Raw genomic sequence first — 23,192 nt, 5'->3', positions numbered from 1 at the left:
ATACTGTTAGATGTTTTACTGTTAGATGCTCTTATAAATCCTCCTCACAACCCTGTGAGGTAGGAACTGTCCTCTCAATTTGACAGGAAAAGGAAACTGAGATTTAAGCAGTGTAGACCACTTGTCCAGTGTGTCCCAGTCGGTAAATACTGACATCAGGATTCGAACCCAGGCACAAGCTCTGGAAAAGGAGGCAGGAAAGGCATTAGGGTCTTGAGAATTCAGAGGATCTTGGAGAAGCTTAGAGTCCCTTTCCCTGTCTCTTTAAAATAAATATGGTGAGAAATTGCCCTGGGCTAGGTACTGAGCAGAGAATGGGGAGGGAAGCAGACACAGCCACAGAGCTTACTGTGTGACCGAAGAGAGCCACAAACACAAATAAGAATGTCATCTTAAGTATTTGTGTGAGCTATGAAGAAAAATTCAAAGGGCATCTACAGAGGAGTGGAGGACCATTTAGACCAAGTGAGTAGGAAAGGCTTCTCTGAATGAGAAGTATATAAACAGAGACCTGACAAATGAATAAGTTAGTCAAATAAAGTAGGGAAAAACATTCTGGGCAGAGGAAATTGCTGTTGACAAAAAGTATTCCAGGACTTTTGAACACATGAAAGGTGCAGGATAGGTGGGGAGGGACTGGAGTAGGCAGGGACGTATTTAAAATCCCAGGAGGGGATCACAGGGTCTCTACTCACTACTGGGGTAGATTAGTGAGTTTCGGCATTTGGGGGCTTAAGTTTCGGGATTTGCCAGTCAGTTATGGGGTCAGAAAGCCCTCTCTCAAGGTGTGAGGATCAGGGTCCTGAGGCAGAGGTCCTCATCTTGGGTTTTCTCTGACTCAGAGGCTCCTAGTCTCATGGTAGGGTTTTCAGGTTTCTGCTCCCTCTGCCCACCCATCCTCTCAACCCTAACCTTGTAAGATCTTCTGCACTATGTTTTCAAATTGTTCGTTCATTTCCACCTGGCCCTTTTTCACCTTCCTGTCCAGGCATTTCCCCTGTACTTAGGAAAGGAACAGCTCAGTTTTCTTGCTTTCACTAGAACCAACTTGGGCATTTTATACCTTTATTCCTTTGCTTAAAACTATTTTTCTTTCCTAGAATTCCATTTCCTATTTATAATTCACCTGAAAAAATTCTGGAAGTCTAGACAGTAGTCTAGTTTAGAGTGTACTTCCTTTACAAAGCTTTCCCAGGTCCCTGACCATCAGAACTCCTATTTTGTATGCTATTGGCCATCCGATGGTAGCCTAGCCTCTTGCCTGAAAATATTTTATGCACATTTATGTCTCTAAGTTAGTGAGCCTGTCCAGACATGAGCCATGTTACATCCATACCTTCACAGGTCCAGCCTCTTATTTGTACTTTATTCTCCCCTTTCCTACAGCAGGAAATATTTATTCACTCAGATTAATCAGTAGCTTGGCCAGTTATTTAAGCCTCACCTCCTAGCTATAGTCCTACTCTTCTACGAAGGTGAGAATCACCTGGGTGCTTGTTAAAAAGTCAGATTCCCGGTTCTACCCTAAACCTAAGGAGTCCTGCTGTTCACAGGAACAGACCCCAAAACTGTATTACTAACAACTGCCTCAGGGAACCCTTATCATGACAGAGTTTGGGAAAATTCTACTGAGTATTATTTAGGTAGGGGAATTATCAGGCACATCCTAAGCTAAATGTTTGTTCACTCACCTTCCCCCCCCCCCCCCCCCCAGCTGAACAGATGTTATTGCAATAGGAGTTGTTTTTCTGAAGCCTCCAGCCCTTCAAAAGGGAAGGAAGGAAATATGTTTTAGATATAGAAGTATTTCAAGATAGATGTTTGGAACTGGAGACCTAGAGAATAAATTTGCATAGAATAGACCAGAAACACAAATTTGGGAGAGAGCCTGTGCAGAACAGAAGCACCTAATTACACCAGGAATATAATTCTCATAATCATCCTTATAAAGTAGGTTTTATTATCTACATTTTGAAGATCAGGAGACTGAGTTTCAAAGCGGTCAAGTAACATAAGTCACAGAGCTAGTAAAGCATAAGAGCTTCCAAGTAATGTGTGATTATTCATTTAACAAATATATAATAGGTGTCTCCCATGTACTAAGCATGTTTCTTAAACATAATTTATCCTTTTCTCTAGCAGCTTTTAAGCTTTTCTTTTTTTCTTTGGTATTCTAGTTTGATTATGATGACTCTAGGTGTTGATTCCCTTTGTATTTGTTGGGATTCAGTGGGTTTTCTTAATCTGTGGCATTCTTGCTAGAGGCTGCCCTAAATTCTCTGCCACGTGTCTACTAACAAGACCAAGTAACTAACAAGACTGACACTTTTATAACATAACAGTCATGGGAATGACATTCTATCACTTTGCCATATTCTCTTGGTAAGATTAAAGTCGGAAGTCCCTTCCCTTACACTTGGGAGTGGGGTGGGAGATACCTTAGAGCCTGCTCACCACAGTCTATTAATAGACTCCCTACTTGGCCAGTCTGTGCCTCTGATTTTCGTACCCTGAGACTCATGATGCTGTCAAAGTGGTCTAATTTGGGGAATATGAGAGTGCCTTCAGGGCAAAAGTGGCTCCCATGCCTTCTTACCCATTCTTAAGTCTTCCCTTCACTTTTGGGCATGACAATTCCTTATTGTTTTGTCATCTCTTCATTGATCTTAAAAAAATACTTCTTATATTTTGTTCAGTTTTCCTGTTTCAGGTTGTTTTCAGCTATAGGGTCGATCCAAATAACATAGCCCACCATTATTGGGAAAAAGAAGTCCTGATTTAGTGTTTAGAAGATCCACACTCAGACTGCTGTTTGAGGAAGGCCTGTAAGGATGCAAGCATTGAAGCAGAAAGATTAAGTAGTTAGTTACTTTAATAATCCAGGTGAGAGATGATAGTGACTTGGTATAAGGTAGCAACAGTACAGAAACCTTGGACAGAAGGGGTAACAAACATTTAAAAACATGTACGGGGTTTATATCATTTTCTCTCAAGTGTAACAGTTAAGACTAGAATTATATAGAAGCTCGTTAGGACTCTGGATTCTACTAGGTGATGGTATATTCCAGCATTTTTTTTTACCCTTCAGTTCATTATGCTCCATTGCAACCCTACCTACCATCAGACAATCAGTTAAAACTCTATGTAGTCAAGCTATAAATTTTTAGAGGACAATCCCTGAGCTAGTGAATAGTAAACTTCCATGTACTCCATTGACAATGTAAAAGATTTTCCATTTTTCTATAGATAACAGTGGGGAAGTGCATCTCCAGCCTCAGAGGTGGATGCCCCCCAGAGTCCTCCTGAGAGAAGTCTCTTAAAACAGTCTGCAGCTTTGAATTGGGTTTGTGGTTTAAATATCCTCTCAGACACCCTTCTTTGTCTAGGTTTGAGAGGTTGGTGTGTTCTTAATAAGGTTCTTCAGGTCACTGACACTCTTGTGTTGCACTCTAGTGGTCTTTATGTTTCCTTCTGTTCACCCGACATCATCTTCATTTAGATGGTTTCAGCCAGGTTGGCCTGGGTTTTCTTGTTTCACCACCTCTGCTGTTCTGCAGTATTCAGCTGGGGCTTTGACAGGGACATTCCTATCTCTTCCAGGAGCCCACCCTGGCTCAGATTTAATACCCTAGACTCCAAGCTGTCTTCCCCCCAACTGTAGTTTGATCCCAGCTGTATTCCCTGACTTCATTTTATGCCACTTTCTGCCCTAGTTATTGTGCTCCAGCCTTTTGGGGCCTCTGTTTCCTCAACTCACCAAGGTCATTCCTGCCCTATAGACTCCATCCTCTATTCCATCCGCCTGGAAAGCTTTCTCTAGACCTTCCTGTACCTGGCTCCTACCCACCATCCCAAAGTCCCTGAATCCTCTCTTGTGTTCATCATCAAAAGATTAAAGGAACACCTAAGTTATACAGATCCTGCGTACCAATCAGAAGAAAGGTCAAGCACATTGTAGAACAATAGGGAGGGCAGGCAAGCCAGTTTAAGACACAGATAGAAGGCTGTAGCACTGCCTCACCCCTGAAAACAAAGGAATGGCCGTTTTGCTTGTGCATATTTGATACCACTAACCAGTGAGTCCTTTATAGCTCTGCTATGGTCGGAATGTTTGTGTCCACCCAAAATTCATATGCTGAAATTAACCCCCCAAAGTGATGGTATTAGGAAGTGGGGTCTTTGGGGGTTATTAGGTCCTTTGGGCAGAGCCCTCATGAATAGGATTAGTACCCTTAGAAAAGAAGCCAAAAGGAAGCTCCCTTGCCGTTTCCACCATGTGGTGTTATAGAAAAAGATAGCCATCGAGGAAGCAATCTCTCACCAGACATGGAACCTGCTAGCACCTTGGTCTTGGACTTCCCAGCCTCCAGAACTGTAAGAAATTTCTGTTGTTTATAAGCCACCCAGTCTATGGTATTCTATTATGGCGGCCCAGACAGAGTAAGCCTCCCAATTTCTAAATTGATGCCTGATAGAGGGGTCTCAGAGATGCTATAGAGGGACCTGGAGACCTCAGGCCCAGGGTAGGGGTATCTGCCTCCTGGGCTTTATCAATGAGAAGGTAATGATTTTTTTGAGTCTGGAGACTTTATTTTGTGGGCTCATCAAGTCATCACCTCTGTGTTACCTCTTGTCGCAGAGTCGCCTCCTGGTATAATTATCTTTATTTCAGACTGCCTGATACCGGCTTCACTAAAATCTCAACCAACCTATTGTTTCTACTCAGTCATTTACTTGATCTATGACTCTGGGCAAATCATTTCACCTGAGTTTAACTTGTTTGCCTGTAAAAAGAGGGCAAGGCAACCATCTCATGATCTTACCAAGGCTGTCGCAGGGACTGGATTAGAAGATGGGAAAGCACTTTGAAAGGGTTAATTACACATTATGTGATTGGGAGGTAGGATTATTACAGTTATCTGCACTTTGCCAGCTCAAAACAATTACAACCTAACTCTGTAATAGTTTCAGCAGTGTCTTCCAAGTCCTGCTGAGTGAGGTCTGCCAGTCATCAAAACATATTAGAATTAAGGCTTACCCAGGCAGCTACTTCTGGACTCCACTGGAACACTTGTTTTCCTGTCCCCGGTGATCGACCCTCCCTGCTGGAGTGAGCACAGAGGCTCTCCTCCAAAATCCTCTTTTACTCCCTCAGGAGAACTTCCCATTCTCTGGCTTTCCTCTGCTCCAGGCCCATCGTTCCGCCTTTCCTATGGATCACCCAATCAAACCGCCCCTCCTTCCTCTCCGATTCCCCTCCTGGGCTTCCCATTCCTACAGAGCCTCCCTTGCGCTCACCTTCCTCCCCTCTCTGCCGCTTCCCTGTCTCCCAAAAGCCTATTTCAGCCAGCGATCGCTCCGTGCTTCAGCTTCTCTCCCTCTCATTTCAACCGTTCCCGGCTTCAGCCGTTTCCCGCGCGCGGTTCGGGTTCTCCCCACCGGGCGTTGTAAGTTGAAAGCTCTCGCGCGCCGGTGGGCGCGAGCCCAGGGGGCGGGGCGAGGTTAGGGCGGGGCGACCGCAGCCGAAAAAGGCGCGGATGCTTTATCCCTGGGGCTGCCCTAAGAGAGGTGACCGTACCAGCGGGAACCCGAAGATGTATGGCAGAGCCTGGCACCGAACCACCTCCCCTGAGGACGCCTCGTAACTCTGCGGCTCCTCCTGAACTGGCTTGGGGCGGTCTCTCCTTCAGGCCTTGCCCTTGCGAGGACTTAACAGAGACCAGGCCAGCAGGACCCAGTACCCATCCATGGGAGCCGTCTGGATGAAATAACTTATTTTATAATTGCTTTACTAACTGGTAAATTATAACTGTTACAATTAAAGTTAATATTTGAGGAAAACACTATGCTGATAATGAAATTGTACCTTTGTAAGCACCAGCAGTGTTTGCTTCTTTGGAGACCAAAATTTACCTCCAGAAGCTGACCATCCAAGTTGGACACTTCCATAGAAAAGAGGCCTAGGGTACCTCCCAATAAAGATTACACTTTGAATATAGGCATACAATTTTGCTCCCCTTTTAAACCCCACCAAAACCACAGTAAACGGATTTTTTCAACTAATGCATTATTTGCAATATGAGTGAAACTGAGAGGAAGCTAGGAAATAGGATTTCCTCATCCTTCTAGGCCAAGATGTAGAATGCATCCCCATATCCTATGCTCTGTTACCCTCTGGTGCCATGCTGAGCATTGCCCTGATCCCCGAACTGACTTTAAAGGGATTTTTATTTTAGTTATTTATTTTTTTTCAAGGGATTTTTAAAGTCATAAATCCTCAGAGATGGTGAGAAAAAGAGAAATGACAACATTTTTGGAACTAAAAAATAGATGGACAGGTGTCTAATGATTTAATAGAGCCTATAACTGTACAGGGTAAGCCAAGAACTCCACAACTAAATGATAGATCCCTCAAAAGGCTTAGGATTTGATGTTCAAGGTATCTCTGGAAATGGGGTAGAGGGAAAATAAAAGAAGATTGATTGAAAGCTGTTGAAAAGAAGGTACTGCTCTTCTAACTAGGCAGAAGCAGGAGATCTGTCTGGAGAAGATAAAACTGAAGGTCTTTCAGGCATAGTTGAAGCCAGGGAGACCACAAATACTGGACACTTAAGTACACATGAGCACATTAAAGGCCTGGTAGCCACCCCACTCCACCCTGCAGTCTTCCTCCACTGGCTCCCCAGGTGATGGGACCCAGGACTTTATTTTCTGTTCATAAAATAGGAAAAGTTTTCTCTAGGTGATCTGACCAGCCTAAGAGGAAAGACTTAAAGATCCCGGCATCTGGAGTTCTCCAACAGCCCAACCAGGTCACTCTACAATAAAGCTCCAAGTTGACAAGCTCCATCCACTGCTCAAAACTGCCCATCAGCTGTTAGTCCTCCACTTTTAAATTAAATCCTGTCCTACTGTGAATAGGACTGACATGTATAGCCAACAAAATTCCAAAATTGACAGCCACTGTGCAAAGCTGAACTTTGAACTTCACAGAACACCACCTTCAAAATATTGGTTAAAAAAAAAAATCCCAACCTATAATTATATACCTGGTTAAATTATGAAACCACTGTGAGGCTAGAATTAGGGATATATAGACAAGTTTTCAAAAATTTACCTTCCATGCATCCTTTCTCAAGAAGCAATTAGACTATGTTATGGCTGGGACTAAGGTAAAGTAAGTGAGGTGCCTTAGGTGCAAAATTTAAAGAGGTACCAGAAAATTTAGCAATTAAGATAAGGAATTTTTAAATGTCATATTGAGGAAAATACAAATTAATGCAAAAAAAATCCATGATGAAAAAAAAAAAACATCAGAAGGTGAAATAAAGATAGGACCCAACAGGGCTGGGATTATGGTGCAGGGAGTGGGGCTAAGTAATGCAAGTGCAGGTGTGGGTCCTGCCTTTATTAAACGTTTTGATATTATGTTGGTTATACAAGTTAACCCTACTTTATGTGGGACAGGACTACATAAAGACATGAATACAAGGAGGTGAGCATCATCGTAGATCACTTTGGAGGCTAGTCATCACGATAACAAAAGTTACGTGACAATTTTATTGGGTAGAAAGGGGAGTATAGGAGTATGTGTTTCTGGTGGGCTGGTGGTAGACATGAGAATTAATTCCTCATATTCCATGGTGGATAGTCAATACATAATACTGCCAAACAGAAGAACCGAGAAATAATGTTAGCATGTTATGAAAAGATATGGGGATAGGGGCGCCTGGGTGGCTCAGTCGGTTAAGTGTCCGACTCTTGATTTTGGTTCAGGTCATGATCTCATGGTCATGGAATCGAGCCCTGCATGGAGCTCCGTGCTGGGCCTAGAGCCTGCTTAAGATTCTCTCTCTCTGCTCCTACCCTGCTTGCATGCTTATTCACACTCCTGCTCTCTTTCTCTCAAAAAAAAAAAAAAAAAAAAAAAAAAAAAAAGATACAGGGATAAATACTAAAAAAAATGATAAAAGATTTGAAAGTGATTCCTTCTGGGGAAGGAATATGGGAGAGGAGCAAGACAGGGGGCTGGGGACTGCTATTTGCCTTAGTGTTGTAGAACTAGTTGACTCTCTATGTTTTGTACCCATATGACTACTAAACAATTATAAGTAAATGTTTGACATTTCAAATGAAAGTCTCTGAGGTACTCATCATGGGGAAGGCAGAAGTTTGTTGGACTTTATTATATGATGTTATGACTAAGCATTATTTTTACTTTGGGTTACATACGGAGGTGGGTGCTAGAATTGTTTTAATGTTGGGGCTTCCAACAATCTTCCTGGGCTTGTACGTTTTCCAGGGGAGATAGCTTCTCCATCTCTTGTGACCCTCACAACTACATAATAAGGCATGAACTATCCCCGGATGAGGGATACTGTCAGATGAGGGAAACTGAGGTTCAGAAAGGGAAAGTAACCAGTCAGAACTAAAGGTTACATAGTTAGTAAGTGGCATTGAGGTAGACTGGGTACCAGATCCTTCCAGTAAGACCAGTTTTCATACCAGGAAACTGCCATTAGCTCCCTATACTGTAGCTTCCTGTTGGTCTCCTCTGGCCAGATCTCCACTATTGCTGTCTAGTTCTGGTTTGACCTGTACCAGCATTCCAAGTTTGTGTGTGTGGCATGTCCCTGACATGTGTGCAGGGTCCTCCACCTCTCTGACTGCAGGAACTAAACATTCCAGGCTTAAAGCCAGACTTCTCTGCTTCAACGACCCCATCGCTTTTGCTCTTGCCTTTTCGGGGCTGAACTACAGAGCCACACATGTAGGTGGCCTGGGGGCTGCTTCAAATGCCCTGAAGAGCTGTTCATTACTTCAGGGCTGACTAATACTGCTGCATTTGGAAGCATTGGGGAGTTACTTCTGGTTTGAGGAAAGGGATCCCCCCACCCCCAAACTAAGTTCCACCTGGAAGGCCCTGCCCATCTCCAGGTGAGGGCTTTGCATCTGCCTCTCCCTGCCCACACACAATGTTGTAGCCCTGTTTCTTGAAACATAGATGGGATCATGTATCTGATTGGGAATATCTTATGTTTCTGGCTTTCTCATGTTGCTTACAGCTTACTTGTTTCACCCTGGGAAATTGGACACCTTATCACTCAAACCAGCCTCATCGTTCAAATGTATACTTCTCAAGATCCCTTCCATGTCTTATCTCTTATTACTTATATGCCTAGGTGGGTTCTGGGACTCAAAAGTGTTTGATTAAGACAAAGTAGTACTTCACTGGGCCTAATCAGTAAGCTATTTTCTTCCCTCAAAATGTGGCTACATGACTGGGTTAGATTCTGTTTCCAGAAGACTCACCCTACCAAGGGGGAGGTGCTGATCTTTGTGCATGATGAAGAAGAATCTGCTGACCAAGTGTCTTCTTAGGTTTGGGGATACTGAATAAGGCTCAGAGAATAAGAAACAGCTAAAGGAACATTGCTAGAATCTGCAATGAAGGCCACCATTTCCAGGAGGTCCCCCCTCTAGGCATTATATCCCAGCAACAAAGATTTGATCCCAGCTGGCTCCTGCTTTCTTCCCCAACCTTTATGCTTGCTTTCCTCTCCTCTCACTTGTCCTCTGCCAGAAATAACTCCAAGGAATGAAGTCTGTCCACAAAACATCCTTGCTTCTCACTAGTGAGACCTGACTAACCAGAGTGTACAGTCATCCAAGACCCTGGCTTGAGTTGTCTATAGGAGGGGCCAGCTTTTGGCCTAGGCTCCTTCTTGTGCATGTTCACTTTGATGCTTCCCCTTCTCTGATTTGACCTCATATCTGAGACTTAGCTAGGAAACCTTCCTTCTTAGAAGGTTTGAGGGGGTGAGATTTTCAGGACAGTTGTCCCCATCTTGTTTGGGGAAGTGAATCTTCAGGGGCTTTCCTCCGGGGATGGTGATGCTAGAAGTGGGGCTCACTGAGGGATGCAGGTCTGCAGAATAATAGACTTACTTGTTTTTCTACTTTGAGCCCTGAGAAGAATCCTGCCTGAGTGGTTCCAAATCGCTCCCAACTTTCCAGCCCTGAATGACTGAGATCAGAATCAGGATGCATACTGAAAAGAGCATGGGCTTTGGGGTCAGGCACATATGGATTCAAATTCTGACTTCATTACATTCTAATACCATCTCTTAGCAGGCCCCAAGCTTCCTATTGGACCCAGAGTTCTGCTCCCTTCAGTTGGGGTGGTCTCTGTCTGCAGAGGACCTTGTTTCCTACTGTTATTCCTGCATGCTGGTCTTAAAGCAGTCTTGAGTCTAACCCTTGTTATGCTATGTGCCTGATACAATGATAAGAACTTTTGAACATTGCTTTATGTAATTCTCAAAATGGCAGTGTGAATTACGATTCAGACATCGATTACAATGTGTTTTTTCCCCCCACACCACCAAGCAATGTTCTGACACCAGCTGGATGACCTACAATTTAACTCAATCCTGACATTATGTACCTAGAGATAGCATCAGATCCCACAGATTAAGCGCTAAGTCATACAAGACTGCCCCTGACTTTAGATGCCAGTTGGAAGTCCTCGTAGTTACCTGTGCTTCTCACTAACTGGCTATAGATTGGAGGTTCCAAAACCCCTTCCTTGATTTGATTAATTTGCTAGAGCATTCACAGAACTCAAGAGAGACATTTTACTTACTAAATCACCAGTTTATTATAAAAAAATGTAACTCAGAAACAGCCAGATGGAAGAGATGCACAGGGCAAGTTGTGGGCAAAGGACACGGAGCCTCCATGCCTTCTCCAAGTGGGACTTCTCCCCAGTCTCCACATGTTCACCAACCTAGAAGCTCTCCAAGCCCTGTCCTTTTGGGTTTTGTGGAGGCCTCATTATGTAGGCAGGTGTGATTAAATCTCAGACCATTGGTGCTTGAACTGAATTTCCAGCCCTCCTCTCCTCCTTGGAGGTCAGGGGCAGGGCTGAAAGGTCTAACTCTAATCATGTGATTGGTTCTTCTGGCAACCAGCCCCCCCCCCTTTTTTTTTTTTTGACAGCCCACAGAAATGAGTCTATTTATTCATAGAAGGTGGACATTAAACTAAACCCATACAACTGGGGGCACCTGGGTGGCTCAGTCCATTAAGCATCCAACTCTTGGTTTCGGCTCAGGTCATGATTCACGGTTTGTGAGTACCAGCCCAGCATCAGGCTCTGTGCTGACAGCATGGATTCTCTGTCTCCTTCTCTCTCTGCCCCTCCCCCCGCTCACTCTCTCTGTCTCTCTCAAAATAAATGAACCTAAAAACTAAATAAATAGCTGTATAAACCCATACAACTGATATATAAAACCAGTCAGCAAAGGAGATTAGATATTTTCAGTAACAGATGGAATGTTCCTGTAGGATAACACTTCCTTCTTTTGAGCCAGCAGATTTCTTAATGTGTTCTTTCTTTATTTTTATTTTTATTCAAATTAGTTAACATACAGTGTAGTCTTGGCTTCAGGAGTAGAGCCCAGTGATTCATCTCTTACATATGACACCCAGGGCTCATCCTGAAAAGTGCCCTCCTTAGTGCCCATCACCCATTTAACCCATCCCCCTCCTCCAGCAACCCTTAGTTTGTTCTCTGTAGTTAAGAGTCTCTTAAGGTTTGCCTCCCTCTCTGTTCTTAAAGTGAGCTAGAGGCTTTAGGAAAGTCAGTTCATCAACAAGTCAAAAAGCACCTTTTGGGCTCTCATCACTTAGGAAATTCCAAGGGTTTTAGGAACTCTGTGCCTGGAGAGGGGGTAAAGACCCAACGTATATTTCTTATTATAAATCACATTTCACAGAAGTTAACGTAATTATTTTTGTTTTATAGCTGAGACTGAGACTCACTGAAAGAACTTGCACAAAATCAACTTTTAAAAGGCAGGCCAGGTCTACTGGAACCCAGGTCTTTAAGCCTTGAAAGACAATGCAGCATGCCTGGAAAAAGAAAAGGTTTTGGGAGCAGACACCTGAGCTCAGTGTTGCCTCAGGACTTCATGTAAGTCCATTAAGCTTTCTCAGCTTCACCTTCCTTTTCTGTCAAACAAAGAGAAATGTTGTGTAGGAGAGAATGAAGTGAATTGGTATATGTAAGATGACTGTCACGCTGCACTGAGAAGCTCCACATTTCCCACCCCCTCTGTCACCCCGCCTTCTAGCCCAGGCTGTCATTTTCTCACCACATTATGCTGTTCCCAGCCCAGTGTGGGAAATCAGGCAGGAACACAAGTCAATATGATAGAAGAGAGAAAGCAGTAAGTACTACAGGAGCAGACAAGCTTTGTGAGGATGACCAAGAAGGACTTCTGGGAGGCAGCGATATTAAATTTGGACCTGAAATGTTTGACAGATTTTAAGAGACAGAAAATGGATGGGAGGTCCCTGAGATTCCATATCTGGTAACTAGACAGGGCTTGGGGGAGGGGGTAAGGTGATGGATGTGTAAGTATCTGGTAGACCAAAGGGCAGCACTGTGTGCGAAATGGTGTTATTCAGGCCATGCTTTTGTGCTACCTTCTAGGCTAGCCCTGGGCCACAGGTACTTCAGCTCACACTGGACTTGGAGCCCGACCCCACCCAGCTTCCCACTGCCATCTGGTGGTCATCCGGAGCCCAGGGCCCAGCTCCTGATGGGCCTTCATCAACAATCTCCTTCAGAGTGCTGCAAAGCCTGTGGGCAACCCTACTTCCGCCCCTGAAAAAGTTGGCATGAGAGAGAAAGGCCCAATATCTTGCCTCCAGTAAGTCGGACCAGCTGGGATTCTATTTTTAACCTGCACTGTTGTAGTTGACAGCTTGGAACGCCTTCTCCCTCCTTTTCTTCCTGCATCCTGCCTCTTGCAGCCCAGGGCCCTGTAGAAAGGATGGATGGGAGCAGCCTCAGCACTGGTAAACAAAAGACCACTCTCCTTTCTCATTGTCCTTCACCTGGCCTTTGTCCAGCCTAGTTAGTGGGTGGAGTTAGAGGTGTTACTGGCTGTGAGGTTAACAGAGGCTTAAATCTCTGGGCTTCTCACTGCATAGGCGCCTTCCGTGGCCCTGGTCAGTGTCCTGGCAATTTTGTATCTGTCATTTTGTATTCTTTTTCTTAAAAAGGGCACCCGGTTTTATAAGCTCCAGGCCCCACAAAACTTGGGTCTGCCTCATGATGGGTATGGCTTGTTTGCCATCTGAGCTTAGTGTCTACTTCAATAGGATTATTTCTGTCTTGTTCTAATTTATTGTATGACCTTGAACAGCTTTCTTTCCTGCTCTGGGTCTCTATTTTCCCATCTGTTACAAGACAAAGTGTCAAGAAACCCTCTCACTCTATCATACTTCTGATTATCCATGTATATCCCTGGTGAGGTCACCTGTTCTTCCCTACCTGTCATTGTGTGTGTGAAAGGATGATGTTGCTGTCTCTGCCTCTCTCTGGGGCTGGATCAGTCTCATAGTCAAAAGGAAGCCTGGGCTCTGGGATTCCTCTTATTCAGATCCAGCATTCTCCCCACCTTTGTTGCTGGCCAGTAAAGGTGCTTCCATGGGGCAGAAGCTTGGCCAGATTCTGACACCAGAGAAGAGTGCATTAAAAAAGTTCCTACTCTTTAACTTGTACACTTATGATCTGAGTCCTGGTATTTGAAACACACATTGAATAAACTGAGTCTTATTATACAGTGCTTCCACTTACATTTCAATAAAATTTTAGTAATTACCTATTAATATAGTACCTTAGCAATGGCACCACTTTAGGAGAATGCTTAGGAATCATGATGTGTCATGGATATTCCGCCTGCCACCCCCATCCCCAGCTACTATGTATGACACTAGTGTGTAGGTGGGTCCAGGATGACAACCCAGACAAAATACCCACATCCCCATTTAGCCTCAGACCATGGGCATTTTGGCAGGGGGTCATGCACAGGAGAGACCGTGGAAGAAGGACCCAAGAGGGAGAATTCTACAAAATCCCATGCCTCCTCACCTGCCCGCCCCCCCCCCCAAAAAAAAAAGTCCAGAAAGGAAGTTCAGGAGGAAGCCAAGTCATTTATTATTTCTTGAAGAGTTTGGGTGATGGAGGAGGGTCAGGGCCATAGAATTTAACTGGAAAGGAATGAAGGGACTTTTCAGTGCAAAACAGCCTGTTGGTCAGGGAGGTGTGAGATTAGGTTGGGTGGTATTTTTCAGTGCTGAAATGGGGAAGGGCACTGTGAGGTCAAACTGGGGGCGGGGGGGCGGGCAGCTTGGAGCATCTCAGGAGTCAGTACCGTGCCAGGCTCCAGAGCCCTAAAGAATCAGTGCCATTACTATGTGTATATGAGAGGCAGGCCAGCCTCTCTCAGAATTTCCACTATGTACGGATAGTCCATTGCTAGGGATGCTGTGTCTGTGTGCGTCTAAAGTCAGTGCCCTGTTTCTATGTGCCAGGCTTGGTCCCATATCAAGAGTGTGCCTTATTTCCTGTGTGGGGATCTGGTTTGTTTCTTTTGTGTCAGGTAAGCCACTTTTGTGTGTGTGTTGGGATTAGTCCATGCTTTTTGGGTGTCAGTCTCCTGTGTCAGTGGGTCTGTGTCTCTCTTGTGTCTGGATGGGTCCCTACTTGTAGGAATTGGTGTGTTCCGCCTCAGCCCCCACTCCCTCTCTACCCCTCAGCCAGGCCCCAGCGTGCTGATGGTGGTGTAGCTCAGCCTGGACAGTGAAGCGATGGAGGGGGTGGGCGGGTCCTCATCTGGAAGAGGCCTGGGGCGAGCTCGTGGAGGCCTGGGGCAGCAGCGGGCACATGTCTCAAGGCAGGCCTGGCGAAAGCGACGGTGCATGAAGCAGTAGACCAGGGGGTTGACACAGGCTGAGGCGTAGCTCAGCAAGTGGATGAAAGAGATGGGCGCTCCCGAAAGCGCGCGGTGCGCACCAGAGCTGTCAAAGGCGCGCCACGTGTTGGCACTGTACAATGGCAACCAACACAGGAAAAAAAGCACAACGATCACCAGTAGCATCCGCACCACGCGCTTCTTAGCCAACAGCTTGGCCTGGTAGGGCCGGGGGCCACATCCTGGCCCAGGTGTGGGCGCCGTCAGCGCGGACAGCTCCAGGGTCTGACGAGAGCGCGGAAGCTGCACGTAACAGCCATCGCCATCCTCTCCAGCCAGCCCGGTCTCCGGCCGGCAACGCCCATTGGGTTGGGCAGAACCTGAGTACAGAGGGTAGGCTGTCAAAGCAGCAGGCTGGGTCCTCTCAACCTCCAGCCCAAGAACCACCAGACCCCGATTTCCAGCATCTGCGTGTCAGGCTCCTTTCTGCCCCACCCACTCTAGGCTCCACCCCTTCCCAAGGCCGGTGGTAGGGGTGGGGGCCGGGAGGGGAAGCTGGATATCACCCACCTGGTCCTGCCCCGCTCCGCAGCCCTCTTTGGCTTCTGACTCGGCTCTGGTTCTCATTGTCACTGTCTTCGTCAAAGCGAAGCCCTAAGTAGAGCTCACGGGAGATGAGCCCGTAGGCCACAGCCATAACCACACCCGGGACGAAGAACAAGAGCAGGAGCAGCAGTACGGACCTGGAGACAGAGCAGATCAATCACACGGGTATCTGTCCACCTGTAATCACAGATGGAAGAAGAGCAAGGGATCCTTTCTAGGGCTGGTGACCAGGCCCCTGAGGTAGAAGTAGGATTTGGGGGTCCTGCTGGGAAGGGCTAGAGAACTGGGGAGGGACCCCAAATGGGAATCACAGGGTGGTGGGTGAGGAGAGGGAATCAGAGTATTGGAGCAGCTGGAGGAAGATTCTGGGGAATGGTAGTAAGCAGCTGATGGAGATGGAGAGAGGAATTCCCAGGAATGGGCGCCCTCACCAGGTTTGGCGAACATGTGCACTGGGCCAGCGATGCACGCACTGCAGCACACGGGACCCTACTGGCTGTACGGCGGTGTACACGGGATAGGGCACCATGAGCAGTCCAGAGAGCATCCACGTGGCTATGATCACACGAGCTGCGTGGGACCGTGTCTGCCACACTCGTGCCTGCAGTGGTCGGCAGATGGCACTGTATCGCTCCAGGGCGATGGCCACAAGGCTTAGTGTGGACACGCTTACAGACACCCCTAAACAAGGGAAGAGGAAGGGGTCATTCAGGAAACTTGTACTACATACTCAACCAGTGATTTGCTCAGGCCCTACTGAGAAAGACCCCTATGTGCAGCAAGAACTTTAGGTAAGGAGGGGAGCAGGGGGTTGTCTCACCTACCCATGAGGTAGGAAACCGCCTTACAGACGACTGTGCCAAAGATGAATGTGCCCATGAGATTGGGCAGGAGGGTGAAGGGCATGCAAGCCACAGCCAGCAGGAGGTCGCTGACTGCCAGTGAGAGCAGGAAGGCGTTGGTGACAGTCCTCAGGCGGCGGCTCAGTCCCAGGACCACGATGATGAGCACATTTCCTCCAACACTCATCAGAAAGATCACTGCATAAAGGGTGATCCTGATGGCCAGCTCCAGTTCTGGGTAGGAAAACAGAGGGGTGGCAGCAAGGAGTCTGGCTCCCACTCAGCCAGACCCTCCAAGCCCACTTATTCCCCACATCTCCTACCCAGCTAGATCCCTCTGCATCCCAGGAATACCTCCTCCCACTCAGCGGATGGGTTCACTTGAATCCTTTAGGTTTCTAACCCCTTGAGGCTTAGGGAAATTGGCTTAACTCCTCCTCTCCTTGAGAAGGTCTGTCTCTTCTCAAGCTTTGCTTCAAATTCTCCCTTCTCTTTACAGCCAAGCTTCTTGAAAGGATTATTTGCATTTTCTCATTCACTCCTCAGTCGATTACAGTCCAGTGCCCGATCCATCTCCTCTCCGCCCCCCATCACTGTTTGGACACTTCTCAAGATCAGTAAGCTTTAACTGCCAAGTCCAAAGGTCTCTTCTCAGCCTATTCTACTTGATCTCCCTGTAGCATTTGACACTATTGATCACCCACTACCTTTTGAAACATAGGTCAGGTCAGGTCCTTATTGTCTAAAAAATCCCTCTTCACCTTCCCTGTACTGTCTGCAACCCTTTAGCATGTCTTCCAGATCCTCTGAGAACTGTCCTGTCTCACCTCCTCTTGCAATGCACCCACTTAAGCCACTGGATGACTCACTTTCTTGAAGGCATCATGCACCCTCATGACTTCCTCCATTGCTAACATTGATTTCTCAGCCTGGAATGTTCTTTCACCAACTGCCACTAATACCCTCCCCCCATCACAAATTGATTTTCTGTATCTGGTAAATTCCTATACACCACTGCCCATCAAGACTCAGATTAACTGCCCCCTCTTCTGTAAGGCCTTTCTGGATGCCTCATTTGGAGTTAATCTCCCCTTCCTCTGACCCATGAGTGTTCCTTACACATCTATCAGAATGCTTTTTATTTTCTACCTTGTATTTTAATTATCTCCTAACATTCATTTTCACTCAACAAACATTTACAGAGGACTCCCTCTGTGTTAGGCATTGAGGACAAAGAGATGGACATGACAAATTCCCTGCCATCTGAGAGCTCACAGTCCAGAGGGAAATTTGGGTACATAAATAGACAACTGCCACACAGTGGGATAAGGAGTAAAGCTGGGGGATATACAAAGTGTTGTGGGAGCTCACAGGAAGGACACTAGTGTTGCTGGGCTAGACAGAGGGCTGACTCCATTCATTTGTGTCATTGTCTATTAGGGGATGGATCCATCTTTGGGCCTCTATATCACAACCAAGCAGAGCCAAACAAAAGTGAATTGAATTAAGCTGGACTCAGTCACCCAAGCCCATGGCCTCAGCGTGAGAGACATGAGAGCTTGAAGGGAGAGAAGGCAGGGCCAGAGCCTTCCAGGTTGTGGGGAGGGAAGGGCTCAGAGCTGCAGCTCCCCCTTCTGCAGCCCCATACATTGACTCTTGTCTTAGGCTCTGAATTAAACTGTTCTTATAATGATAACCAACTTATTCAGAAACAGCTGTAGGCATCAAGTACATGCTATCTACAAGAGATTCCTGAACAGAACCCAGCAGTGACATTAGTTCTCAGATCACACAGTCAAGTCAGGTGTTGAATCAGAATAGCAGCTGAGTCTCCAGATCTCCAAAATGCTTTGCCTCCTGCTGCTCCCTCACCCCTCTGTCATTCATCATGCTGCCTCCTTCCCCAATCAAATCTCAATCTCAGTGCCTCTTTCTGCCTCTCTGTACTCCAGTGTGGCATTGTTCACTGTATTATTATGTTTAATTCTCTATCTCCTCCACTGGACTATGAGCTTCTTGAGGACAGGGGCAATGCCCAGATCATTCTTCTGCATATCCCTGGCACTTAGCATAATGTCCTGCAAATAGGAGGTGTTCACACATGCTGGCTAATGAATCTTGAACGAATCTCTTTCACTCTCCACACAAATGCACCTGCTTTGTCCTGCCCCATCCATGCTTCACCTCTGTGCCTCTAAAGCTCCAGCATGCCCTCCTCTCTGCCTCTGTCTCTTTGGAGACATGTCTCCCTTTCTGCAAGGAAGGCTTATGTGTAGCAAATTTGAGGTGTGTGTGAGCTAGTATTCTATCCTGTACTTTTTGTGTCTCCTTCCAGTCTACCGCCCCCACCCCTCCACTTTCCTTAATCTCTCCATTCTATCATCTTTTTCAGATCCTCCTCTGGATGTCTCTCTTCAACTAGTTCTTGAATCAATAACCACACCTCAAGTTGGTACACACCCTGAAGTATGAAAAGCACATTTCTCATTCATTCACCCAGCTGATGTATCCCATGTGTGTCTTGGAACTTGGTGGAGCAGAAAGATGAGATTATGCCCACTCTTATCAAGTTCCCAATCTGCATGGGGACTCCTGAAAACTAGAGGGACAAAGTTCCAGTAAAATTGCCCAGCGATCATACAATACTTTGCTATTTTTCTGGGCATTCCCAGCGATTAGCTTATTTCCAGCCACTACTATCTCTCCAAGTCTTTGCTGTTGAAAGTTAGGAGATGTGAAAAAGATTAATTAAAAGCACTCTTAGAGCCAGTGGCTCAGGGAGAGGGTAGGAGGGATGAAAAGGTAGAGCACAGGGCTTTTAGGGCAGTGAAACTATTCTGTACAGTACTCTAATGGTGGATAGCTGTTACTATACATTTGTTAAAACCCATAGAATAGAGGGGAGCCTGGGAGGCTCAGTCAGTTGAGTGTCCAACTTCAGCCTATGTCATTCTCTCATGGTTCATGGGTTTTAGCCCTGCATGGGACTTTGTACTGATAGCGCAGAGCCTGCTTGGGATTCTGTCTCCATCTCTCTCTGCCCCTTTCCTGCTTGTGCACGCCTGCACATTCTCTCTCTCTCTCTCTCTCTCTCTCTCTCTCTCTCTCTCTCTCAAAAATAAACAAACATTAAAAAAAATCTTTTAAAACCCATAGAATATACAACCCGAGAAGTGAACCCTGATGTCAACTATGGAATTTAGTTAATAATGTATCAATATTGGCCTATCAATTATAACAAATGCGTTGCATTAATGCAAGGTATTAATAGTAGGGGAAACTGTGTGTCTCTCTCTGTGTGTATATGGAGGGGGGGTGGGAATCTCCCTGTGCTTTCCATTCAGTTTTTCTGTAAACCTGAAACTACTGTAAAAATAGCCTATTAGTTTTTTCAAAAGTCACTAAAAAGCAATTAGAATGAAGACTTGTGTGTGTGTTTTTGCCTATGTGTATGCATCCATGTGTGTTTGTGTGGTGGAATAGGAGTGATCATGGTGGCTTCGGCAACTAAGAACTTAAGGTAGGGGTGGAAGAATGGGAGTGGCACCTTATAGATTCTAGTGCCTTGACTACCTCTGGGCATCATCCTGCTGGGCCAGAGAACTCAGAAGACTGTGACAGTTCATTTCTGTTTCTGGGGTCTAAAAGATCTGCATTTGTTCTTTCCAGATGGTGGCAGAGAAGTATGAGCACAAAAATCCAGATAATGTGCCAAACACAAAAATCAGGACTTTATAAGAAACAACACCGAAGCTGCTGATGCCTCAAATCCTGCCTTCCACTGGCATGTTGGATCTGGTCACCCATGAACACAGACATCAAAGCAATACCAATGTGTCTGTGGTGATCATGGACAGCATGCAACTGATTGTGGATGATAGCTGGGCAAATGGTGATATCCAAATGTCAATGAGTACTCACTGAAGGAGCAGAAATAATATGGAAGGATGTACAGGTAATATCAGAGTGAACATTGGATAATAATTTAGTTTTTGAGATAATATCTAAATTCCTAGGTGGGTGAGAGTAATACATATTTTTGTGGACAAGGTCTGAGAAGGGTTTAACTACGTGTCTGTAGATAATGCCTGACTGAGAGTGGGCAAATTTAGACTGTGCAGAGGTAATATGTCTGCGGATAACATCTTGTTTTGTAGATAACATCTTCAGAAAATGTGGATTATATTCAGAGGTCTGAACTGAATGGGGGAATATCCAAATGATGATGGTAGTAGCTGAGTAAGCAGAAAGTAATATTCAAGTATGTGTAGGCAATATTTAGGTGAGCATTGATGTGAGATGTTAACATGTTGAGATGTGAAGTGAGAGATCAATCTGACTGAGTAAAATAACTCAGTGCCTGAGTGAACACACGTGATATCTGAGTCTTTGTGGTTAATATCTGAATGTGTGAGACTAACAACCATGATTTTATGGGTGATATCTGGAAAAAGTTAGTTAAGTGAGCATGGGTGATATCTATGTGTGGATGATAAAATGAAAGCAAGTGTGTCTGATGGGTGAGTGACATCTAAATGACTATGGGCATTGTTAAAGTAACTGTGGGTGATACCTGGTTTTCAGTGGTGGCATCTGAGTGAACATTAGCACTCTGGTCTATGTGGGTAACATATAAGAATAATGTGGGTAACATCCATATTTCTACTGGTAACACTGGAGTGAGCCTGGCTAACATGTAGAATCTGAGTGAGTGGCAAACAGTCTTTGTGGGTAACTTCTGACTGCCTGGGTAACATCCACTCTGTGTAGGTAACAACATCCAGATAAGCAAGGCCAATTCTTGCACCTGTGCTCTGAATCACTTCATGTTCTGCTTTCTCAGGGTCCCCTGCTCTGCGGACTGTCCCTGCTCTCTGCTAAGCCTTTGACCTTCCTTTCCTCTGTCTTGGCCCATGCTGCATCAACATTTTAAAAAGACTCTTGCCTCTACTGCACACACATATACCCAAAGACAACCCCCACCACATACCATTCCTCAATCCCATGCTCTTTCTGGCACTATCCTATTTTTTCTTTGCTTCTCTCTCCCTCCCAAATTTCTGGAAAGTTTCATCTACACACCCTGGTTCACTTCTCATAACCTCCTCATGCACCCTCCCAAACCTCAACCAACTGTAGTCAGACCTTAATACCCACAACTCCTCTTAAGGACTTCTTTGTTACTGGATCTGAAGGATGCTGTTCTGTCCTTATTCGACTTATATCAACACCATATGACATCACTTATCCTACCCTGCTTGAAATCTTTCCCTTGCCTTGTCCCTCTGATGGTTTCATCATGGGCTCTCCATCTTTTGCCTGGCTTTTAAATCTCAGTCTTTTTCAGGGTCCTGCCCCGGGACCTGTTTTCTTTTCATCTTGTCATCTTTGTATGATTTTAGCTATTCCTGTGGCTTCCATTACCTTCTGTAGGCAAAGACCTTTTAAGTCTGTATTCCCAGCTTGCACCCCTCCCCTAAGTTCCTGACCACCAGATTCAACAGCTTACTGGCTACCCCCACCTAGGTATCTCAACAGCACTTAAACTCAGTGGGTTCCAAAGTGAATTTATAGTTCTTCTCTTTCAAATTTGTTTCTGTTCCTTTGTTATCTTTCTCATGATATAGCACCAACATCCATCTAATTGTCCAAGCCAGACACCTGGATGTCATCCTTTGACCTCTTCCTCCCTCTCCATTTCTAATGAATCCCTACCAAGTTCTGTTGATTCCACTTCCAGAAGTGCCTCTCGAATCCATCCACTTCTCTCCATCCCCACTGCCAAAACCTTAGTCCAAGCCCATATCATCTTTTATCAGAGAAACAGAATAGCCTTCTAAAGTGTCCACCCCATCCCCCACCCTTTCATGTCTTGTCCTCCAATCCATCTTCTACACTATAGAACTAATCCTGGCTGTACTACGGAGTCTTTCAGTAGTTCCAATCATCCTCAGGATAAAAATCTACACTCCTTAGCCAGGTCTGTGAGGCTCTTTGTAAACCCTCTAGGTTGGTGCTCATCCTGAGTATTCATTTTTCCTCTCTTTTGATGTATGTTTCAGGCACTCAGAAACTGACACACTGAAGGAAAGTACCATGGATTTTAACTTTGGGTGTTTACACATATTGTTCCTTTGCTTAGAATGCTTCTTGCCTTTCCTGCCCCTTCGCTTGTCTGGCTTTCTCTTGTCTTTTTAAATTTTTTTTTTTTTTTAATTTTTTTTTTCAACGTTTTTTATTTATTTTTGAGACAGAGAGAGACAGAGCATGAACGGGGGAGGGGCAGAGAGAGAGGGAGACACAGAATCGGAAACAGGCTCCAGGCTCCGAGCCATCAGCCCAGAACCTGACGCGGGGCTCGAACTCACGGACCGTGAGATCGTGACCTGGCTGAAGTCGGACGCTTAACCGACTGCGCCACCCAGGCGCCCCTAAATTTTTCTTCAATTACCTTCTCAGGAGGCCCACTTTGACCCCCAAGGCTAAGCTAGACTAAAGCTCCTCTTCTGTGTTCCCACAGCCTTAATCTAAGGCACATCCCACTTTGTGCTGCAATTCCCTGCTTACTTGTCTGGCTCTCCCACTAAACTGTGAACTCCATGAAATAGGAACTGTGTTCATTTTTTCTCTGGTTCAATAAATATTTGTAGAATGAAGCAATCTAAGTGAGAGTGTGTAAAAACTGGTCTGAGAAAGCATATACATTATTTTGTGGGATAAATACTCAAATTAAAATTTATTGCCATTTTCCCTTCTTGAACGTGGAATAATTTCCTTCTGCTCAGCACTGCTCCCTCTCTTAGAATCCCCCCTGCTTCCTTTTTCTGCCTACTGAACTCCAACTTCAAGACCCAGCTCCTGGGTTCCCTTGTCTATGAAGTTCTTGGATCCCATCTCCTTTGGATGCCCACAATTCAGACCCTCTCCTGGGACTTCTCAGAGTGACTGTGATTTTCCAACTGGTTTGTCTCCCTTC

General features: G+C 45.5%; 1 protein-coding gene and 1 long non-coding RNA gene across 2 annotated transcripts; one reads left to right on the top strand and one right to left on the bottom strand.

Annotated features, from left to right (window-relative positions):
• Nucleotides 1-5,518: 5,518 nt before the first annotated feature.
• On the top strand, nt 5,519-13,371 carry LOC125917286 (uncharacterized). The gene is made up of 3 exons (XR_007456137.1): nt 5,519-5,798; nt 11,810-11,977; nt 12,500-13,371. It is a non-coding gene; the product is annotated as an uncharacterized LOC125917286 (long non-coding RNA).
• Nucleotides 13,372-13,987: 616 nt separating this feature from the next.
• Nucleotides 13,988-16,450, bottom strand: LOC125917285 (gastrin/cholecystokinin type B receptor; the record flags this gene model as incomplete). The annotated part of the gene is made up of 4 exons (XM_049623532.1): nt 13,988-15,148; nt 15,339-15,511; nt 15,806-16,055; nt 16,199-16,450. Coding segments are annotated over 4 exons (1,214 nt in total), but the record flags the coding sequence as incomplete, so codon positions are not given.
• Between the last annotated feature and the right edge of the window lie 6,742 nt (nt 16,451-23,192).

This window comes from Panthera uncia, unplaced genomic scaffold (assembly GCF_023721935.1).
Source record: "Panthera uncia isolate 11264 unplaced genomic scaffold, Puncia_PCG_1.0 HiC_scaffold_1656, whole genome shotgun sequence".
NCBI lineage: Eukaryota > Metazoa > Chordata > Mammalia > Carnivora > Felidae > Panthera > Panthera uncia.
This window is presented reverse-complemented; position numbering and strand designations above follow the sequence as displayed.